General features: G+C 38.4%; 1 protein-coding gene across 2 annotated transcripts in view; it reads left to right on the top strand.

The window, feature by feature from the left end:
• The first annotated feature begins 2,128 nt into the window (after positions 1-2,128).
• Positions 2,129-23,494, top strand: part of olfm1b (olfactomedin 1b) — a 95,618-nt gene continuing 74,252 nt past the window's right edge. The window contains exons 1-2 of one of the 2 annotated variants that reach the window (XM_061908009.1): positions 2,129-2,293; positions 2,368-2,551. In XM_061908009.1, coding sequence (XP_061763993.1) covers positions 2,486-2,551 — 66 coding nt within the window. In that variant the 5' untranslated portion in view covers positions 2,129-2,293; positions 2,368-2,485. Of the gene's footprint in view, positions 2,294-2,367; positions 2,552-19,492; positions 19,961-23,494 lie in introns of those variants that run through there. The other variant, XM_061908008.1, reaches the window with a different exon arrangement.

Raw genomic sequence — 23,494 nt, 5'->3', positions numbered from 1 at the left:
CCATTCTTCCCAATCACGCCTCTCCAGGTTTCACTGTCGTTGCCAACATGAGCGTTGAAGTCTCCCAGTAGGACAAGGGAATCACCCGGAGGAGCACTTTCCAGTACTCCCTCGAGTGTACCCAAAAAGGGTGGGTATTCTGAACTGCTGTTTGGTGCGTAAGCACAAACAACAGTCAGGACCCGTCCCCCCACCCGAAGGCGAAGGGAAGCTACCCTCTCGTCCACTGGGTTGAACTCAAACGTACAGGCTTTGAGCCGGGGGGCAACCAGAATTGCCACCCCAGCCCGTCGCCTCTCACTGCCGGCAACGCCAGAGTGGAAGAGGGTCCAGTCCCTCTCGAGAGAACTGGTTCCAGAGCCCTTGCTGTGCGTCGAGGTGAGTCCGACTATATCCAGCCGGAACTTCTCTACCTCGCGCACTAGCTCAGGCTCCTTCCCCCCCAGTGAGGTGACGTTCCACGTCCCAAGAGCTAGCTTCTGTAGCCGAGGATCGGACCGCCAAGTGCCCTGCCTTCGGCTGCCGCCCAGCTCACAATGCACCCGACCTCTATGGCCCCTCCTATGAGTGGTGAGCCCATTGGAGGGATGACCCACGTTGCCTCTTCGGGCTGTGCCCGGCCGGGCCCCATGGGAACTGGCCCGACCACCAGGCGCTCGCCATCGTGCCCCAACTCCGGGCCTGGCTCCAGAGCGGGGCCCCGGTGACCCACGTCCGGGCGAGGGAAATCTGGGTTCATTTCGTTGTAATTCCATAGAAGTCTTTGAGCTGCTCTTTGTCTGATCACTCACCTAGGACCTGTTTGTCTTGGGAGACCCTACCAGGGGGCATGAAAACCCCCAGACAACATAGCTCCTAGGATCATTGGGACACGCAAACTCCTCTACCACGGTAAGGTAGCAGCTCAGAGAGGAGAAAAAAAAAAAAAAAAAAAAAAAAGATATACAAATAACTAAAAACTTGTTGTAAAATAAACAAGTGATTAAATTATAAATAAAGATTTCCACACATAGAAGTAATCATCAACTTAAAGCAGTGGTCCCCAACCATTAGAATAATTTTTTATTAATTTTGAATTTTTTTAATTTACATTTTTGTTTTGTTTTGTATTTGTATTAAATCAACATAAAAAACACAACACTTACAATTAGTGCACCAACCCCCTCAAAAATTCTCTTTCATGACAAAAACCTCCCTTTTTCATGACAAAGAAAAAAAATAAAGAATAAAAAAAATACATAAAAAAAGTATCGCCCATAATATTGCTCATTTGTTGTGGTCTTTCTTGAATTATTTGGAAAAAAATATATAAAAATAACTAAAAACTTGTTGTAAAATAAATAACAATAAAGATTTCAACACATAGAAGTAATCATCCACGTCTTAAAGTGCCCTCTTTGGGGATTGTAATAGAGATCCATCTGGATTCATCAACTTAATTCTAATCTTTTCTTCACAAAAAAAAATGACATCTTCAACATCAATATTTATGGAACATGTCCACAAACAAATCCAACTGTCAACACTGAATATTGCACTGTTGCAATATTCAATACTCAAATTTTTACTGCATACCTTTGGTGAGTGCCGGAGTGAGAAGAGGTTTTAGAATAATTAGCGCATGCTTACTTTTACCGCATGCCTTTGGTAAGCGCAGGAGTGAGAAGAGGTTTTAAATCAATTAGCGCCCCGGCGGCAATTCAAGGAAATACGTTTTTTTTTTTTGTTTGTTAAATCAACATAAAAACAATTAGTGCACCCACCTTCAAAAAAACTCTTTTTCATGACAAAGAAAAAATATTTAAAAAAAAAAAGTATTTCTTGAACTATTTGAAAAAAAAGATATAAAAATAACAAAAAAACTTGTTCAAAAATGAACAAGTGAGTCAATTATAAATAAAGATTTCAATAAATACATTTATAAAGGATTTTTGAATTGTTGCTATTTTTCGAATATTTTCAAAAAAATCTCACTTTACCCTTGGCATACCTTCAAGTACCCCCAGGGGTACGCGTACCCCCATTTGAGACCCCCTGCCCTAGAGGGGGCGTGACCGAAAAAAAATGAAGGGAGAAGCACCGTTTTGGCCCCTCCCACCCTGACGTCAGGATGCGACTTCCGCTTTCAGAACCGCGGCCAGCGCCTGACGCGCAGTCTCTCCCCCGGCGGCGGCATCGGCAGCTCGGCGTGGGAATGTGAACTTTCTCGGGCCTACACCGGAGAGAGAAGGTTCCACCTGCCTGTGTGTGTGTGTGTCGGGAGACTGACGAGCGCGGGAAAAGCGACAAGGAGGTGGGGTGGGGGGTTGCTTTTAGAAAAAAAAAGGGGTTGAGGCGCCCACGGACTATTCAATGTTTCTCTTTTAGTGCTGCCTGGCCGACATTGACACGACAACAACAACAACACGTCAAGACCCGCAAAAAAAAAAAACACGAGTGGGGGGGGGGGAGACTCGACCTCGACACTCCGGAAGAAGGCAGAGACATGCAGCCCACCAGCAGGCTCCTCACACTGGTCCTCCTCGTCTTCGTGGGCACGGAACTCACCCAAGTAGGTCCCTTTCACGCCATTTTTCACTCCAAAAATTATTTAATTATCTAAAAAAAAACAAAAATAAAAAGCCACGCTATGGTTAGGATATGCTCTTAATGTTGCACCATTGACTGTACCTGAACGTTACACGTATATCGTTTGGCGCAAAAAAAAAAAAAAAAAAAAAACACGAGGCAGGCGTGGACCGTGGGGTCCATTAACGCCGGGTTGGTAAACCCCATTAGTGCGCGGCAAAGTGGCGGCATTAAACTCCCCCACTTCCTGTCCACGCAAAGGTAAACACTTCACATCGTGGGGGTGTCAGTGAACGCACCGTTTGCCTCCATTGATGCCCTGCATTAGTCCGTAGGCCGGTCCAGGATCGGTTTCGTAACCCGGGTGACTGCGTGTTGAAACGGTTCTTAAAAGGGAGAAGCTGACGCGGCGCTGATGGGAGGAAGCCATCAGTCACGGGGGTGTGGGTGGAGGTGGGGGGGTCCGCAGGTTCCACTCGTGGGGTTTGTGACGTGACGGCACGTATACAGGATGTCGATACGTGGGAAGAGTTACTGTTGCGTCAGCACTTTTTACCCACGGTGTCAATTGGTGTCCCCATCTGAAGCTTTTAAGGCTGGGGTCCACAAACTAGGGACCGCGGGCCAGATACGGACCGCCAGCGTCCAAAATCCGGCCCGCGGGTAGTCCTGAGTAAAATATATATATATTTTTTGTACTGTTTTATTTATTTAATTTTAGTTATATTTTTTAATTTTTGATTTCTTATTTGATTTTTTTTTTAAATTACAAAACAAAAATTTTTTTTGGGTGGGCAAAAAAAAATAATTTTCTCAGTACCTGTATTATAATTTCCCTATCAAATGAATACATAAATATCATATATATGTATATATATATATATATATATATATATATATATATATATATATATATATATATGTATATATGTATGTATATATATATATATTTAAAATAAAACATAATATATATATATATATATATATATATTTATGTTTTATAAAATATATATATATAATATTTATGTATTCATTTGATAGGGAAATCATAATACAGATAATGAGAAAACTCCCTTTTTTGACCCCCCCCCAAAAAAATGTTTTTCAAAAAAAAAAAAAAAAAACGAATTAAAAAAAAAAAATTAAAACAAAAGAATAAATAAAAACATTAACAACTCTTATGGAATGAAGAACTAATTCTAGATAAAGCACCTTAAAATGGGAAATTTATTTTCCTACATTGTGTGTCCAATGTAGATTATGTCAACATTATATCTTTTTTTTAATGATTAAAAATAAATCATAAATACAAAAATTGGGAACATTTCAACCAGTAACTGTAAAAATGGGTTTTGAGTGTAAAAAATTGCCCAGAAAATTCAAAAATTGTTTGAAAAACAAACTTTCTCCAGAAATACACACTTATTAATGTCAGGCTGGCCCCTGACAGTTTGTTTGTGTCCTAGTTTTTTCCTGTGTGTGTAGTATTTCCTGTCAGGGCTCTTATTTGGTTAGTTTCCAGTCTTTTTCCCTGAGCACTGTTTCCTATCAGCTGCAACTGATTGGCACCTGGCCACACCTGGTGTCAATCAGCCAGCTCCTATTTGAACCTGTTTTGTCCTCCAGTCGAGTGCTGGATTATTGTCATGTATTGTCGCTTCTGTATTGTCGCTCCTGTCTTATCGTGCCGTGTCGTGTCTTTGCAGCGCAGCGGTAAGCTATGTTCGTTAGATGTTTGTAGCTTACTGTTTTTTGTTCCCTGCTTCCAGTTTGTTTTCATATTACAAGTACAACTTCTGTTTTCCTGCTCGCTACCCGCTAGCTTCCACGCCAGGCCCTTTTTGTTTTTGCTTGCTTCCATGCTAAGTTCCTTTTGTTTTCTAGCTCCCATGCTAGCTCTCTTAATTTGTTATCCGACACGTGTGCGCTTTTGGTTGTACCCCTTTGGTTTATTCTTGTTTTAGTATTTTTATTAAATCATGTTTTCCTATACAATGCCTGCCTCCATCTCCGCATCTTGGGGTTCGTCACAAAATAACTTTGGCAAATAAAGCTGATTCTGATTTGTAAAAGAAAAAAATCGATTCACAATAAAGAATAAAATAGTTTTAGTCTGTAACAAAAAAAATGTGCAACATTTTGCTCAAAATAATTTTTTTTTTTTAAAATACACATTTTTGGACCGATTTGAGCCCTGTGATGAGATGGCGACTTGTCCAAGGTGTATGCCGCCTTCCGCCCAAATGCAGCTGAGATGGGCTGCATTTGTTAGAAAATGAATGGATGGATTACAAAAAAATATGTATGGAAATGTGTAAATAAAGTTGTACTTTATATAAGAAAAAAAATGGGCATACAAAACGGTACAAAACGATCCTTTTATCTTGTCATCTGTCGTTCCTTCATTGACCCGCAGGCTCGTGATGCTCAATCCCAACAACCACAGTGCACCTGCGCCACAATGAATTGTGGAACATGCAGCATTTTAGTTAACCCTTTGTTAGGCTATGAAGTAGCAAACAACTCCATTCAGAATCAGTGTTTCTCAAGTAATCAATAGCAAATACATTTATAAATCAAATGTATCCCTTTTGGACACTTTAACTGTAAATAATGCTAGATTAAATTATCAGCAATTAAATCAAGTATGCAAATTATGAATGATCATCACACATGAACTATATAACCCATAAATTACAAGACCCCTCCTACATTTCAGTCACAGTGGGTAGCAATGTACTGCCTTCCTCTTCACCACAAGCAGATAGAGAATCACACGAACAGACTAAAAAAAAAATAGTTACAAAAAAGAAGTGTCGCTGAATAAAAACTAATAAAACGCATTGTTGAGGTAAGTGTTATTTTTTTTTTTTAAACTGTCCTTTCTAGCCCATGCATCGATCCATTTTGTCTACCGCTTGTTACTCGCCTAGTTGCTCTGGCAGATCACACGGTCTAAAAAAATGCCATTTTCCTGTCGATAACGTGGCGCAAGTGCGCGCTCTTTCAGTCAATTAGTGCACGAGGGGGGAAAAAAATGGCAAAATTGTTGGGAAAACGTAAAATAGATTCCGAGTGTTTTTAGACATCAGTGGACATAAGACTTTTTTTGGTCAGTGTAAGGTAAGGAAAAGGCAGTTTGTCTAATCTGCAATGAGACAGATTTTTATATATATATATATATATATATATATATATATATATATATATATATATATATATATATATGTATATATGTATGTATGTATGTGTGTATATATATATATATATATATATATATATATATATATATATATATATATATATATATATATATATATATATATACTTATATTTGTGGCCCACAGCTGTTTTAAAGGCCCACGGCACATTCTAAAAATACTATTAAAATAAACAAAAACATAAACAAAAGTGAAATAAAAAAGCTTAAAGGCTAAATGTAATTTAGAAAAAGTTGCAACGTTGACTAATAAAACAAAGCTGTTTTTTTTTCTTTCAACTGTCATTGCTCAAAACATAATATTGAATCAAAATCAATGTTATTATGAATTATTGACCTATCCAAGTTTCCGATTACTTCACACCAAATATTCCACTAAGAAAACTATTTTTGGTGGAAGATTTAGCAAATTTCTTAAATAAATAATCAAAAAAGGTATATTCTGTTGTTTTCTTACTGTACCGAAAATTAACCGAACCGAACCAAAATTTGGTGTACTGTTGCACCCTTAATACATATATATATATATATATATATATATATATATATATATATATATATATACATATATATACATATATATATATATATATATATATACACACACATGTATATGTGTGTATATGTATAAGTTTATAGATTATATCAATGTTTCCCCCAGAAAATTGGTTAGTTAGGTGGTGGCTCTCCAGGGGAAAGGCGGGACAGGCGGGACAGGCGGGACAGGCGGACGGACGTGGAAGGGGCTGGGTGGGTGTAAGGAACAGTGTAATTTGGCCTGTCGTCTCCAGCCACCATCACGTCTCCATCTCGCCACAGCCTGGGGGGGGGGCAATAGACTAACTACAGACTGTGGTGAAGTAGGCAGGCTTCGTCGCGTGAAGAAGCCTACAATTTTTGATTTTTTTTCGGCCCTGTATGGTGAATGGCAATATACAATATATATCTTGATATTTTTTCCGTAAACGAATAAGAAAACACTCCTTGACTGCACTTAAATGTAGAATAAATAATAAATGATAAATGGGTTGTACTTGTATAGCGCTTTTCTACCTTCAAGGTACTCAAAGCGCTTTGACACAACTTCCACATTCACCCATTCACACACACATTCACACACTGATGGAGGGAGCTGCCATGCAAGGCCCTAACCAGCACCCATCAGGAGCAAGGATGAAGTGTCTTGCTCAGGACACAACGGACGTGACGAGGTTGGTACTAGGTGGGGATTGAACCCTGAACAAGTCGCCACCTCATCGCAGGGCCAAAAATATATATTATTTATTAATATTTACTATGCTAACATTAAAATGCTAACTTTTTTATTTTTTCTTAAATTGGACTTTTTTATTTTTTACCCATATTCCCTAGCCATACACCTTATATATGCTGAATATATTTATATTATTAATATATCATACATATAATATATGTCATATATTATTTATTATTATTATTGTTTATTGTGAGCGAACTGTGGTGCTGAATTTCCCCCAGGGATCAATAAAGTACTTTCTATTCTATTCTATTCTATTCTAAAACAGTCCCAGTTACCTGAGATACTAAGTATGTCATTATTTTGACTTAGTAAATATTGACTAACTCAGAAAAAATAATGACTAAGTCAAATTAATGACTTACTGTAAATAATCGTTTGCAATAAGCGTTTGAAAAAAATAGTTAAATGTGGGGCCACATGCTGACATATGCTAAAACTCATCTTGCTTAATTTACAGGAACAAAAAAAAAAAAGTTTTTTAAGACTTTAGTTTAGGCGGTGAATGACTGAGCTACGTCATTTCCTGTGACATGGGATTCGTTCCCAGGGATATCGATTGAAGAACCAAATATTTTTCTTTACCATAGTGGCTTCGATAACGGGAACCGAATGAGTTTCGAATCCATGGAAGCGGTTCTTTTCTGATCGAACAATCGGGAGAACTGGTTTCGAACATCATCCCTCCTGGAAAGTCAATATTGTCTCCAAAATAACGTTCTTTGCTTAATGTAAAACAAGATTATCTTTAATATTTACAAAAATAAAATTGTTAGGTCAGTCATGTGATTGGTATATGGCTGAAAATTGTAGTATAATATAATATATATAGAAGAAAAATATATGAAACATTTTCATTTCAAATTTAATCTTTTTTCTGATTATAATCCCCTCAGATATCAAGGCAGAAAGGAAAGGAAATGTCAATACAATGTAAACAAAATAGTAAAATTACCTTGAACACTTAGCAATACGCTCTTAAAACAAAGGTGCAAAGATCAGGAATATGTAAGAAATGCTTAATGAAGTGTAAGAAAATTGTACAAAGTGGGAAAATGTAAACACAGAGAAACTTGAGAGCAACAATTTTCTGCAGCTTTACTGCGGTGCTCTGAAGGGTGAGGTGGTGTGGTTTTAATGATTACAAATGCCTTGGTTCAAAAAAATTCAAAGGACTGCCATACTCTCCTGACTTTTCCTGTTTATTCCACAATTTCTTCATTTTTACTTTCTCTTCTCAATCAACCGCCAGAGAACTAGATGGCACAACCAAATGTTCGTTACTTTTGTGTGTGTTAATAAATATTAATTGCTTTTAATAATAACATCTTTTTTTTTTGCAAAATTTAAAAGAGAGCTGATTATGGTAACTGCTGTCCGGTTGTTATAACTTAATTTATTTTCACATTTTTGAATCTCATTTAGAGTTACAAGTCCAAAACGTTAGAGGGCAGTAGTGTATAGTATATGGTGTGTTGTTTTGTCTTTTGGTGCGCCATAAAAAAATGTTTGTACAATAAGTATTGTAAGCTGTTTGATTGTGGAGTGTATCTTAGTTATAGTTTTCATGAACAAATTTGGAGGTGTTGAAATCGCCATGTAAAAAGTGATAATGATAATCAGTATCATGTCAATCGCAAAGCCATTGTATATAAGCGTCGAGCTAGCACATTTTGGAAAAAGCGGAGCCTCACTTTTTTGCAACATTTAAACGAGCTGATTATGATAACTGCTCCCCAGTTGTTTTATTATCACATTTCTGAGTCTCATTTACAGTTTCAAGTCCAAAACGTTAGAGGGCAGTAGTGTATAGTTTATGGTTTGTTCTTTTAGTTTGTGTTGCGCCCTAAAAAATGTTAATACTGTAAGTTTTGTACCTGTTACTAAGCAGCTGTTTGATTCTAACGTGCATTTTAGTTGTAGGTTTCAAGAACAAATTTGGAGGTGTTGAAATCAGTAGCATTTCAATAGCAAAGCCAATGTACAATAGCATCAAGCTAGCGCATTTTGGAAAAAGTGGAGCCTCACTTTACTTATATTGGAGTGTTTTTTGATAATAAAATCTCTTTTACATTTATTTTTGCAACATTTAAACGAGCTGATTACGATAAGTGCTGTCCAGTTTTATTATCACATTTCTGAGTCTCATTTACAGTTGCTAGCCCAAAAAGTTAGAGGGCAGCAGTGTATAGTTTATGGTGTGTTGTTTTAGTTTTTGTTGCGCCCTAAAAAATGTTAATACTGTAAGTGTTGTACCTGTTACTAAGCAGCTGTTTGATTCTAACGTGCATTTTAGTTGTAGGTTTCAAGAACAAATTTGGAGGTGTTGAAATTGCCATGTAAAATTACTAATGCAAATCAGTAGCATTTCAATAGCAAAGCCAATGTATATTAGCATCAAGCTAGCGCATTTTGGAAAAAGTGGAGCCTCACCTTACTTATATTGGAGTGTTTTTTGATAATAAAATCTCTTTTACATTTATTTTTGCAACATTTAAACGAGCTGATTACAATAACTGCTGTCCAGTTTTCTTATCACATTTCTGAATCTCATTTACAGTTGCTAGCCCAAAAAGTTAGAGGGCAGCAGTGTATAGTTTATGGTGTGTTGTTTTGGTTTTTGTTGCGCCCTAAAAAATGTTAATACTGTAAGTATTGCAAGCTGTTTGATAGTAGAGTGTATTGTAGTTGTAGTTTTCATTAACAAATTTGGAGGTGTTGAAATCGCCATGTAAAATTACTAATGCTAATCAGTAGCATGTCAATGGCAAAGCCAATGTACAATAGCATCAAGCTAGCACATTTTTGAAAAAGTGGAGCCTCACTTTACTAACGTTGGAGCGTTTTTTAATAATAAAATCTCTTTTTAATTTTTTTTTTTTGCAACATTTTAACAAGCTGATTACGATAACTGCTGTTCAGTTTTATTATCACATTTCTGAGTCTCATTTACAGTTGCTAGCCCAAAAAGTTAGAGGGCAGTAGTGTATAGTTTATGGTGTGTTGTTTTGGTTTTTGTTGCGCCCTAAAAAATGTTAACACTATAAGTATTGCAAGCTGTTTGATAGTAGAGTGTATTGTAGTTGTAGTTTTCCATTAACAAATTTGGAGGTGTTGAAATCGCCATGTAAAATTACTAATGCTAATCAGTAGCATGTCAATGGCAAAGCCAATGTATATTAGCATCAATGTAGCACATTTTTGAAAAAGTGGAGCCTCACTTTACTTAAGCTGGAGCGTTTTTTGATGATAAAATCTCTTTTAAATTATTTTTGCAACATTTAAACAAGCTGATTACGATAACTGCTGTCCAGTTTTATCATCACATTTATGAGTCTCATTTACAGTTTCAAGTCCAAAACGTTAGAGGGCAGTAGTGTATAGTTTTTGGTGTGTTGTTTTGGTTTTTGTTGCGCCCTAGAAAATGTTAATACTGTACGTATTGTACCTGTTACTAAGCAGCTGTTTGATTGTAACGTGCATTTTAGTGGTAGTTTTCAAGAACAAATTTGGAGGTGTTGAAATCCATCCATCCATCCATCTTCTTCCGCTTATCCGAGGTCGGGTCGCGGGGGCAGCAGCCTAAGCAGGGAAACCCAGACTTCCCTCTCCCCAGCCACTTCGTCTAGCTCTTCCCGGGGGATCCCGAGGCGTTCCCAGGCCAGCCGGGAGACATAGTCTTCCCAACGTGTCCTGGGTCTTCCCCGAGGCCTCCTACCGGTTGGACATGCCCTAAACACCTCCCTCGGGAGGCGTTCGGGTGGCATCCTGACCAGATGCCCGAACCACCTCATCTGGCTCCTCTCGATGTGGAGGAGCAGCGGCTTTGCTTTGAGTTCCTCCCGGATGACAGAGCTTCTCACCCTATCTCTAAGGGAGAGCCCCGCCACCCGGCGGAGGAAACTCATTTCGGCCGCTTGTACCCGTGATCTTATCCTTTCGGTCATGACCCAAAGCTCATGACCATAGGTGAGGATGGGAACGTAGATCGACAGGTAAATTGAGAGCTTTGCCTTCCGGCCCAGCTCCTTCTTCACCACAACGGATCGGTACAACGTCCGCATTACTGAAGACGCCGCACCGATCCGCCTGTCGATCTCACGATCCACTCTTCCCCCACTCGTGAACAAGACTCCTAGGTACTTGAACTCCTCCACAAATTTGGAGGTGTTGAAATCGCCATGTAAAATTACTAATGCTAATCAGTAGCATGTCAATGGCAAAGCCAATGTAAATTAGCATCAAGTTAGAACATTTTGGAAAAAGTGGAGCCTCACTTTTTTTTGATAATAAAATGTATTTCTTATTTTTTTTTTTGCAACATTTAAACATCAGCTGATTATGTCAGTGTACTTGCAGTAAGGTCTGAAAATGTTCTCCGTTAGTGTTGTTATGGCAACTGCTCACTCTAGCACAGTATCAGCGGGAATACTTTTGAAAAGGCCTACTTGACACACCTCGGTACGTCTTCATTTTTTTCCAGCTGATTTTCTGCACTCGTGCATTTTGCACTTCATTAAAGAGCGCTTCGGGTGCCATCAGGCGATCACGTCTGCATGCAAAAGGTCAGGAGGACGCGGCAAACAGTGCAAACTTTCCCTGCGGTTTACCAGCAAAATGCATTACGGCGCTCCTGCTTTTCAGGGGACCTTATGCAAGATGCATGGCTGCCATTTTCTGGCAAGGGACTATAAGTGGAAATGCGATTGAATTATTTCTCCCGTCGCAACATAAATATTGAAATATGCCATATAACTATAAATAAAATCTTAAATTTTACATACAAAACCATGGATGTCAAACCTAAAGCCAAAAGGGGTGGCCTGCAAAAGCCTTGAAATACTATGCGTTATTTTTATATTTTTTACCACCCCCAGACTTTTTTCCTGCGCTTTGAACCTTGTGGCTTATTAAGCGGGGCTGTTAATTTATTTGATTTTTCTTCGCTGACAGCCATAAGGCTAAATGTTAAAAAAACAAGCAAATACACTGGCTAGATGTGCTATTATTTAGGCTATGGCGCTATCTTCTGGACAAGTTTGCGCATTGCAGATACCACAGTGCTGCTTTGCCCTTCTGTTTAGACTGAGCTTCGAACCGGAAGTAAATGTGTCGTTCCGTCCACCAGTCGTCCATAGCATTTCTACTCGCATAGCTTCTTCCTTCATCAATTTGTAAGTTGTACAATATAACTAAAACAGTTCTTACCTACTGATTGTAGGAATATCTTCATAGATATTTGTTGGTGCTATCGTAATGTAATAAATAGATGGATAGTGCTTTATTGATTTCTTCAAGAGAGTTCCCTCTGGGGAATTAAAACCGCAGGAAAATTAAAGCTAGCATTGTTAGCATTAGCTACGTACAATGGCATTATTTTTTGTATTGTTTCAGTTTCGTAAATTTCCCAAATCATCACTGTGGAGTTATTGAGTCTGTTAAGATGATTAAATAGGTGTGTTATTTGGGCTATGGCACTATCTTCTGGACAAGTTTGCGCATTGCAGATACCACAGTGGTACATTGCCCTTCTGTTTAGACTGAGCTTCGAACCGGAAGTAAAAGTGCCGTTCCGTCCACCAGTCGTCCATAGTATTTCTACTCGTATGGCTTCTTCCTTCATCAATTTGTAAGTTTTACAATATAACTAAAACAATTCTTACTTACTGATCGTACGAATGTCTTCATGGCTATTTGTTGGTGCTGTCGTAATGTAATAAATAGATGGATAGTACTTTATTGATTCCGTCAGGAGAGTTCCCTCAGGAAAATTAAAACTGCAGGAAAATTAAAGCTAGCGTTGTTAGCATTAGCTACGTACAATGGCATTATTTTTTGTATTGTTTCAGTTTCGTAAATTTCCCAAATCATCACTGTGGAGTTATTGAGTCTGTTAAGATGATTAAATAGGTGTGTTATTTGGGCTATGGCGTTATCTTCTGGACAAGTTTGCGCATTGCAGATACCACAGTGGTACATTGCCATTCTGTTTAGACTGAGCTTCGAAACGGAAGTAAAAGTGCCGTTCCGTCCACCAGTCGTCCATAGTATTTCTACTCGTATGGCTTCTTCCTTCATCAATTTGTAAGTTTTACAATATAACTAAAACAATTCTTACTTACTGATTGTACGAATGTCTTCATGGATATTTGTTGGTGCTGTCGTAATGTAATAAATAGATGGATAGTACTTTATTGATTCCTTCAGGAGAGTTCCCTCAGGAAAATTAAAACTGCAGGAAAATTAAAGCTAGCATTGTTAGCATTAGCTATGTACAATAGCATTATTTTTTGTATCGTTTCAGTTTTGTAAATTTCCCAAATCATCACTGTGGAGTTATTGAGTCTGTTAAGATGACTGGATAGGTGTGTTATTTGGGCTATGACGCTATCTTCTGGACAAGTTTGCACATTGCAGGTACACAGTGCTGCTTAGCCTTTCTGTTTAGATTGAGCTTTGAACCGGAAGTAAAAGAGCCATTAAGTCCACCAGTTCGCTATAGCATTTCTAGTCGTATGGCTTTTTCATTCATCACTTTTTAAGTTTTACTATATAACTAAAACAATTCCTACTTACTGTATGTAGGAATGTCTTCATGGATATTTGTACGTGCTATCGTAATGTGATAAAGCTAGTATCGTTTGCATTAGCTACGTACAGTGGCATTATTTTTTGGATTGTTTCAGTTTCGTAAATTCCCCAAAACTTCACCGTGGAGTTATAGAGTCTGTTAAGATGATTGGATATGTGTGTTATTATCTGGGCTATAGCGCTATCTTCTGGAAAAGTTTGCGCATTGCCGGTACTACAGTGCTACATTGCCCTTCTGTTTAGACTGAGCTTCGAAACGGAAGTAAAAGTGCCGTTCCGTCCATAGCCTTTCTACTTGTGTAGCTTCTTCATTCATCACTTTTTAAGTTTTACAATATAACGAAAACAATTCTTACTTACTGTTTGTAGGAATGTCTTCATGGATATTTAATATGTTGGTGCTATCATAATATAATAAATAAATATATAGTATTTTATTGATTCCTTCAGAAGAGTTGCCTCAGGGAAATTAAAACCGCAGGAAAATTAAAGCTAGCATTGTTAGCATTAGCTACATACAATGGTATTATTCTTTGTATTGTTTCAGTTTTGTAAATTCCCCAAAATATCACCGTGGAGTTATTGAGTCTGTTAAGATGATTGTATAGGTGTGTTATTTGGGCTATGACGCTATCTTCTTGACAAGTTTGCGCATTGGAGGTACTACAGTGCTGCTTAGCCCTTCTGTTTAGATTGAGCTTTGAACCGAAAGTAAAAGTGCCATTAAGTCCACCAGTCGTCCGTAGCATTTGTACTCGAATGGCTTCTTCATTCGTCACTTTGTAAATATAATTAAAGCAATTCTTACTTACTGTTTGTAGGAATGTCTTAATGGATATTTGTTTGTGCTAACATAATGTAATAAAGCTAGCCTTGTTAGCATTAGCTACTTATACAATGACATTATTTTGTGTATTGTTTCAGTTTCCGAAATTCCCCAAAACGTCCCCGTGGAGTTATTGAGTCTGTTAAGATGATTGGAGAGCTAGCTTCTGCAGCTAGTGGGCCCATAATGATGACTTTTGTTTTGTTTGATAAGCCGTTTTACTGCCTTGTTACCGAAAACAATTAAGATATGTAAATATACATTTACAAAATATATAGGTGTAAATATATATATATATCTACAACTTGTAGTCCAGTGCGGCTAATATGTGGGAGGTTTTGATTTTAATTAAAAACATTTTTTTTAGTGGGTGCTGTTTATATACCGGTGTACTCAATTGTCCGGAAAATACGGTAAATGTGTCTGTTATTCTAATATTGTTAGCTATTCTGTTATTTTATATTCTTACAAGTAAAAAATACATGTACTGCATGCAATTGCATGTCTTTTAAACTTCAATACTATATATTATATTATCATACATTCCAAAATAATGTTTTTGTTGAAATAAACACATATCTGCTTGAGTAATGATTTAAAAGCAAGTTATCCATAAACCTATACACTATAAAAATGACAATAGATTTAACGATAAAATTCTAGTGACATAGCTGGCGGTTTTTTAACCATAAAAACAACAATGGTAGCGTTTTTCCATTTACAATAATACACTATAAAAACAACCACTGTAGATATTACAGTAAAAACTCAGATGCATGAATTTTACCGAGGAAAAAAACGGTGGTATTATTTTTTACAGTAATATGTTGTAAAAAAAAAAAAAAAGAAGTCTGGTGACTGAGCTGCCAGTTTTTTTAACAGTAAAATCTAAATAACTTATTTTTCAGAGTATGTAAGAAAAATATGTCTAACTAGATGAAGCAATTCCTGAAGGAATTGCGTGTGAATGCTCCAATGCTGAAGTTGAACTGAAATCCTGGATTTTTTTTTTAGCATTGTTGAACTAGAGCACACAATTCCCAAACATGCTAAATATTTTGTAGTTAGAACATTTTGAATCAGATGAAAAATGTGGGTGTTGTGGAACTTTGAAGAATGTCCCGTTGATTTAAATGGGAATTTCCAAAAAGTTTGGGAATTTCAGGAAGGGCGGGAATTTATTTGAAAATGGTAAAAAAAAAACAACAACAAAAAAACATAAATGGTTTGAATGAGTTGAAATAGTTGGTGTTGGAATTTTTCAAATCGATCGAGAAATGTTGAAATAGTAACATGTTGATTTGAGAAATGGTACAGTGTTTCCCACAGGTCAGGCATCTATTTGTGGTGGTGTGGTCGAGCGGCGGGTGTGAGGGTAGGGTGGGGGTGGGGTGGGGTGGTGGGTGGAGGGGGAGGGTATGGGGGGTGGCAGTGGCGGCTGTGGCGATGACTAAGAAGAACGCGGAGTTGGAATATAATAACATCACTTTATATACATATTTATATAATATTTACATATTTAAATAATATATAACTACAAGCTCCATTCACAGACAGTCCCATTGCTTTTATGAGCGGTCGAGCGAGTCAAAAGCCGAAAAAAAAAAAATAGTAAATATATATATATATTTTTTTTGTGGCGGCCGTAATTCTTTCGTGGCGGGTCGCCACAAATAAATGAATGTGTGGGAAACCCTGTGGTATTACAGAATTCCTGGAATTTCGGGAAAACCAGGAATTTTTCCAGTTAAAAAAAAAATGTGTTTTTTGTCCTGATTAAGAGGAATGTTTTGACAGTGGAACGGTTGAAGTGGGTTGAAAAATGTTGAAAGAGTAGTCGCCGGAAATAGGGTGGAAATAGGGCTGAGGAAAACCAGGAATTATGGAAAATCCTAGAATTTTTTTGAACTTGGAAAAAATGGTAGTTTGAATTTCCAGGACGGTGGAATGCGTTGAAGGTTGAATGGTTTGAATAGGTTGAAAAATGTGAAAATGGTGAAAGTTTGAAAAATCGCCAATTCATTTTGAATAGGAAAAAAATGGGAGTTGTGGAACTTTGAAGAATGTCCCATTGGTTTTATTGGGAATTTCATGGAAATTTGGAAATTTCGGGAAAAGCAGGAATTTTTTTGCAAAATGCTAAACATTTTGAATATTGTGAATGACTTTTAATGGTTGGTGTTGGAGTTTAACATTTTTAATTGAGAAATGGTATAACGGAATTCCTGGATTTTCGGGAAAACCTTGGAATTTTTCCAGTTGAAAAACAACTTTGTTTTTTGTCCTGATTAAGAGGAATTTTTTGACGGTGGGTTGAAAAATGTGGGAGCAGTAATCGGCAGAAAAAAGGGTTGCAAAAAAACGGGAATTCGTGCTATTTTGAACTTGGAAAAAATTGTGTTTGAATTTCCAGGATGAGTGAAATATGTTGAAGGTGGAATGGTTTGAATATGTTGAAAAATGTGAAAATGGTGGAAGTTTGAAGAACGGCCAATTCATTTTGAATTGGAAAAATTGTGGAACTGCGAAGAATGTCCCATTGGGAATTTCAGGAAAAGCGGAATTTTTTTTTGCCTAATGCTATACATTTTGAATGTTGTAAATGAGTTTTAATGGTTGGTGTTGGAATTTAACATTTTTAATTGAGAAATGGTATTACGGAATTCCTGGAATTTCGGGAAAACCGGGATTTTTTTTTTCCAGTTCAAAAAACAACTTTGTTTTTTTCCCCCCGTTAAGAGGAAGGATTTGACGGTGGAGTGGGTTGAAAAATGTGGGGGGAGTAGTCGACAGAATAAAGGGTGAAAATAGGGTTGGAAAAAACGGGAATTATGGGAATTCCTGGAATTTTTTTGAACTTGGAACATTTTTTTTAAAATTTCCAGTATGAGTGGAATTTGTTGAAGGCAGAATGATTTGAATAGGTTAAAACATGTGGAAATGGTGGATGTTTGAAAAACGGCCAAGTCATTTTGGATGGAAAAAACGGGAGTTGCGGAACTTTGAAAAAGGTCCCATTGGGAATTTCAGGAAAAGCGGGAATTTTTTTTGCCAAATACTTAACATTTTGAATGTTGTGAATGAGTTTTAAATGTCGGTGTTGGAATTTAACATTTTAATTGAGAAATGGAATTCCTGGAATTTCGGGAAAACCGGGAATTTTTGCAGTCGAAAAACAACTTTGTTTTTTGTTCCGAATAAGAAGAAGGATTTGACGGCGGAGTGGGTTGAAAAATTTGGGAGGAGTAGTCGACAGAATAAAGGGTGAAAATAGGGTTGGAAAAAACGGGAATTATGGAAATTCCTGGAATTTTTTTGAAGTTGGAACATTTTTTTTTTTCAGTATGAGTGGAATTTGTTGAAAGTGAAATGATTTGAATAGGTTAAAAAAATGTGGAAATGCTGGATGTTTGAAAAACGGCCAATTCATTTTGGATGGGGAAAACGGGAGTTGCGGAACTTTGAAAAATGTCCCATTTGGAATTTCGGGAAAAGCTGGAATTTTTTTGCAAAATGCTTTTTTGCAAAAAAAGAACTCATTCACAACATTTTGAATGTTGTGAATGAGTTTTAATGGTTGGTGTTGGAATTTCACATTTTTAATTGAGAAATGGAATTCCTGGAATTTCGGGAAAACCGGGAATTTTTGCAGTTGAAAAACAACTTAGTTTTTTGTTCCGAATAAGAAGAAGGATTTGACGGCGGAGTGGGTTGAAAATTTGGGAGGAGTAGTCGACAGAAAAAAGGGTGAATAAGGATTGGAAAAAACGAATTCTGTGAATTCCTGGAATTTTTTTGAACTTGGAACATTTGTTTATCATTTCCAGTATGAGTGGAATTTGTTGAAGGTGGAATTATTTGAATAGGTTAAAACATTTGGAAATGTGGATGTTTGATTCACTTTGGATGGGAAAAACGGGAGTAGCGGAACGTTGAAAAATGTCCCTTTGGGAATTTCAGGAAAAGCGGATTTTTTTTTTTGCCAAATGCTTAACATTTTGAATGTTGTGACTGAGTTTTAATGGTTGGTGTTGGAATTTAAAATTTTTAATTGAGAAATGGTATTAAGGAATTCCTGGAATTTCGGGAAAAGCGGGAATTTTTTCCAAGTTGAAAAACAACTTTGTTTTTTGTCCTGATTAAGAGGAAGGATTTGACGGCGGAGTGGGTTGAAAAATTTGGGAGGAGTAGTCGACAGAAAAAAGGGTGAATAAAGGGTTGGAAAAAACAGAAATTCTGTGAATTGAACTTGGGAAAAAAAGTTTTGAATTTGAAGGATGAGTGGAATGTGTTAAAGGAATCGGTTTAAAAATGTGGAAGTTTGAAAAACGGCCAATTCAGTTTGAATGGGAAAAATGTCCCGGAAAACGGGAATATCTGGGAATTTTTGCAATCTGTCCAGGGAAATCCCACGATTCCCGAATAAGATGAACAGTTTGAAGGTGGAACGGTTTGAATCGGGGGGGAAATGTGGCATGTAGAGCGTGCCAAAATTGAATAAATAGATGAATTTTGGTGTAGAAAACCATGTATATGAATGTTTTGGAGCATTCACACAATAATCAAAATGATAATATTATGAATCCAATCCTTATGGATTTATATTTAAATTTGTTTCACTGTTACAATTGCCCTCTTGAGACTAAATTGTTGAAGAGGTGCAGCACCAAACTTGGCCACAAGATAGCGCCAGAGTACTGCAAATTAGAAATCCCATCTCATTAAAAGGATGAAAGCATCTCAGCACCCTTCAAGTGTGGGCCACTTTGCAACTGGAGAAGGCGGATGAGAGGTTGCCATGGGTTACCGGGAGCATCCTTTCTCGTTTGAGACAAAAAACAAGACGGTTGAGATTAATCCCCCATTGTCATCCTCACTGGGCGGATCAAGCTCCAATGCCGGATTTTTCCATGAGCCTCGCTGACATCACTGCGTCTGGAGATGGAGATTTGTAGCTCCTCCCCTTCTACGCCTGCCTCCGAGTGGATGGGGGCGGGAGGCGCGGCGCAAATAGTGAGCGGTGCAACCGAGAGGCGCCAGTGTGCGGGAGAAAGCGGAGCCACGCACATCAGCCCAGGTCCCATCCTGTCATTTGTTTTTTTTCACCCCCCCCCCCCCACCACCCAAAGACCCCGTACTGGACCAAGCGCTCGCTTTCCACCCCGCGTCAGAGATGTGCAAGAAAAGGAGAGCCCAGCCGGGGTCCCGGCGAGAAACCGTCGACCAGTCCAGGCGCCAAGATCAAAGAGAAGCGATTGTCTCCGGAGTCCCGAGGACGAAGACGGCTTGAGCGGGTGGGCGGAAGGGGTGCGCTTCAGGAGCCGCGGAGATGTCGGTGCCGCTGCTGAAGATCGGCGTGGTGCTCAGCACCATGGCCATGATCACCAACTGGATGTCGCAGACCCTGCCCTCGCTGGTGGGGCTCAACACCACCAAGCTGACGGCGGCGCAGGGGGGCTACCTGGACCGCAGCACCGGAGTAAGTCGGAAACTTTTGCTCGATTCCCACCGTCGTCCTCCGTGGGTAAAATCAGGTGGAAAGTCAGCGCTCTCTAGTTGAAGAGAATTAACCTGAAATGAGTTGCCCGTGTAGTTTTAGTTCTGGGCTCTTGACTTTCCTGGTTAATCTTAAACAAAAAAAAGACTATTGTAAGGTTTCGCTTAGGACTCTGACGCTTTCCTTTGTCTGCTCGGCACAGGACCGGTGCGGCAACATTTTTCCAATTTGTTGCCGGCCGCCCACCCCCCGCCACCCCGCAGAGAGAATCAGCAGGTGCATGCAGGGATTTTAATTGCGGACACGGTGATGAACGTGTCCTAGAAACCGGCAAAAAAAAGCATCTATGAGTGAAAGTCTCAAGTTCTCATTTATTTTCTCTCACGCCCCCCCCCTTAAAGGACAGCATTTTTGTCAGGCCCCCCCCTAAACGTAAATGTTTATTTTTCATCTGTAGGTATCAAGATAGTTATTTACACCCCTATTTAAGAAGTACTGCATTAAATGGGCTGATTAGAACTTGAGTGAATGTTTATTTACAGTATTTTCCGGACTATGTATTACAATAATAATAATAATGGATTAGATTTTATATAGCGCTTTTCTATTATTAGATACTCAAAGTATGTATTTCATGACTATGGTGCGGTATCTTAGCCGCACCCACCAAATTTTAGGTGAGTTTTTTTTTCCCCCATATATTCACCGCAGATATGAAATTAGTTTTTTTTTCCACAGAAAGATTTGGTAAATGTGTATATACATGGTGTTTGTAACAAGGCAGTAAAACGGCTGATCAAACAAAACAGAAGTCATCGTCATCGCCGCAGTGGCTCTCCCAATGGGCTAAACAGACTCAATAACTCCCCAGTGACGTCTTGTTGAAGTTACGAAACTGAAACAAGACAAAAAAATAATGCCATTGCAAGTAGCTAATGTTAACGATTTATCACGTTACGATAGCACGTACAAATATCCATGAAGACATTTCTACAAACTGTAAAGAAGGAATGTTTTAGTTGGATTGTAAAACTTACGCCCTGCAATGAGGTGGCGACTTGTCCAGGGTGACTTGTCCAGCTGAGATAGGCCCCAGCGACCCCAAAAAGGGACAAGCGGTAGAAAATGGATTGATGGATGTAAAACTTACAAAGTGATGAGAGAAGAAGCCGTACGAGTAGAAATGCTTTTACACGTAATCAAAGATTCCGTAAATGTTATTTACACGGCAGTAAAACGGCCAATCAAACAAAACAGAAATCATAGTCATGGACGCAGTAGCTCTCCAATCAGCTAAACAGACTCAATAAGTCCAAGGTGACGTCTTGGTGACTTACCGAACCTGAAACAATACAAAAAATAATGCTATTGTAAGTATCTAATGTTAACAATGCTAGTAGCTTTATTACATTGCGATGGCACGTACAAATATCCCTGAAAACATTCCTACATACAGTGAGAATTGTTACAGTTATATTATAAAACTCAAAAATTGATGAATGAAGTTGAGTAGAAATATTATTGAGGACTAGTGGACTTAATGGCAATTTTACTTCCGGTTCAAAGCTCAGTATAAACAAAAGGGCAGTACAGCACTGTAGTAACTGCAATGCGCAAACTTGTACAGAAGATAGCGATGCCAGTTGTATTACATTACGATAGCATGTACAAATATCAGTGAAAACATTCTTACAAACAGTAAGGAAGAATTGTTTTAGTTGTATTGTAAAACTTACAAAGTGATGAATGTTGATTGGCAACACTAAATTGGCCCTAGTGTGTGAATGTGAGTGTGAATGTTGTCTGTCTATCTGTGTTGGCCCTGCGATGAGGTGGCGACTTGTCCAGGGTGTACCCAGCCTTCCGCCCGATTTGTAGCTGAGATAGGCTCCAGCGCCCTCCGCGACCCCAAAGGGAATAAGCGGTAGAAAATGGATGGATGGATGGATGAATGAAGAAGCCATAAGTGTAGAAATGCCACACGTTTGGCACTTTTACTTCCGGTTCAAAGCTCATTCTAAACAGGAGAGCAACGCAGCACTGCAGTAACTGCAATGCTCAAACTTGTCCAGAAGATAGCGCCAAATCCCAAATAATAACACACCGATCTTATCATTCTAACAGACTCAATAACTCCACGCTAACGTCTTGGTGAATTTAAGAAACTGAAACAATACCAAAAATAATGCCATTGTACGTAGCTAATGCTAACGATGCTAGCATTATTACTTAACAATAACACATACAAATATCCGTAACAAACATCCCTACAAACAGTAAGTGAGAATTGTTTTAGTTATATTGTAAAACTCACAAATTTATGAATGACGTAGAGTAGGAACGCTATGGACGGAATAGCACTTTTACTTCCGGTTCGAAGCTCAGTCTAAACAGAAGGACAATGCAGCACTGTAGTACCTGCAACGTGCGAACTTGTCCAGAGGATTGCACCATAGCCTGCCATCTAAGTTAATATGATGCTAACGTCATTACATCACGATAGCACGTGCAAATATGCATGAAAACGCTCTTACAGACATCACACACGGGACGGTTTAGTAAGTCTGAATAGTTTTAGTTATATTGTAACGCCTACAAACGTCGCTTGGAGCGATGAATGAAGACTCCAAGCGGGGAGAAACGCTACAGACGGCTAAAATAAAATATAAACACCACCCATAAACGGAGCGAACTTGTCCAAAAGATGGCGCCACAGCACAAGCAATAAACAACTTTCTCAGCGTATTTACCTCGCTCACAAACAATTGTATAGACGCCAGCTGGAAACATCGATAAATCAGCTGCACGGTTCAAAGTGTAGGGAAAAAAGTAGCATATACACTATCACACACATATCATGGTACCCCACCCTTTAAAAGATGTTATTTTACCAGGTTGCTGTTCCGGAAACAGTAGTGATGGAGAATTGAGGGGGTAGGCTGTTGTGTTGGAAGTAATTGCACCAGATTTTGACGACACACCTGCATCCTGGATGCATTACAGGAAAAAAAAAAAAAAAAAAAATAGCATTTTCGGTTTTGGCAAATGTGTCAATGAAAGTGTTATTGAACAACTTCCCCACTAGGTGGAGCAGATGCACTCTTAACTGTGCTTCCATCGGGATACAGCCTGGTAGAGGTGGGCGGCTAAAACGATATCAATATATATCGCGATAGACACGGAGTTGATTTAAGAAAAAGTGCGTCCGATTCAAACGTTGGATCATTTTTTTTCTTCGTCGTCGGAAAAAAGTATGGAAGCAAGGTTGGTTGCATGAACAAAGGCCAACCACTCTCTGGTAAACGAGCAAGGCAGGAAGTGATGACTGATTAGTGGGAGTGACACACTAACAGCCAATCAGGTGACAGTATCAACTATCACGGTTGATATTATGCATGGAGTGAGAAGAGAAAGTCGATGAAGAAATTGTGGATAAAACAGGAAAAGTCAAGAGAGGCGTGGCTTTTTTTAGTTTTTAGATTTTTTTTTTAATGAACCAAGGCGTTTGTAATCAGA

Source organism: Nerophis ophidion, linkage group LG08 (assembly GCF_033978795.1).
Source record: "Nerophis ophidion isolate RoL-2023_Sa linkage group LG08, RoL_Noph_v1.0, whole genome shotgun sequence".
NCBI classification, from domain to species: Eukaryota; Metazoa; Chordata; class Actinopteri; order Syngnathiformes; family Syngnathidae; genus Nerophis; species Nerophis ophidion.
The sequence above is the reverse complement of the archived record's forward strand: the minus strand, read 5'-3'. Positions and strand labels throughout refer to the sequence as shown.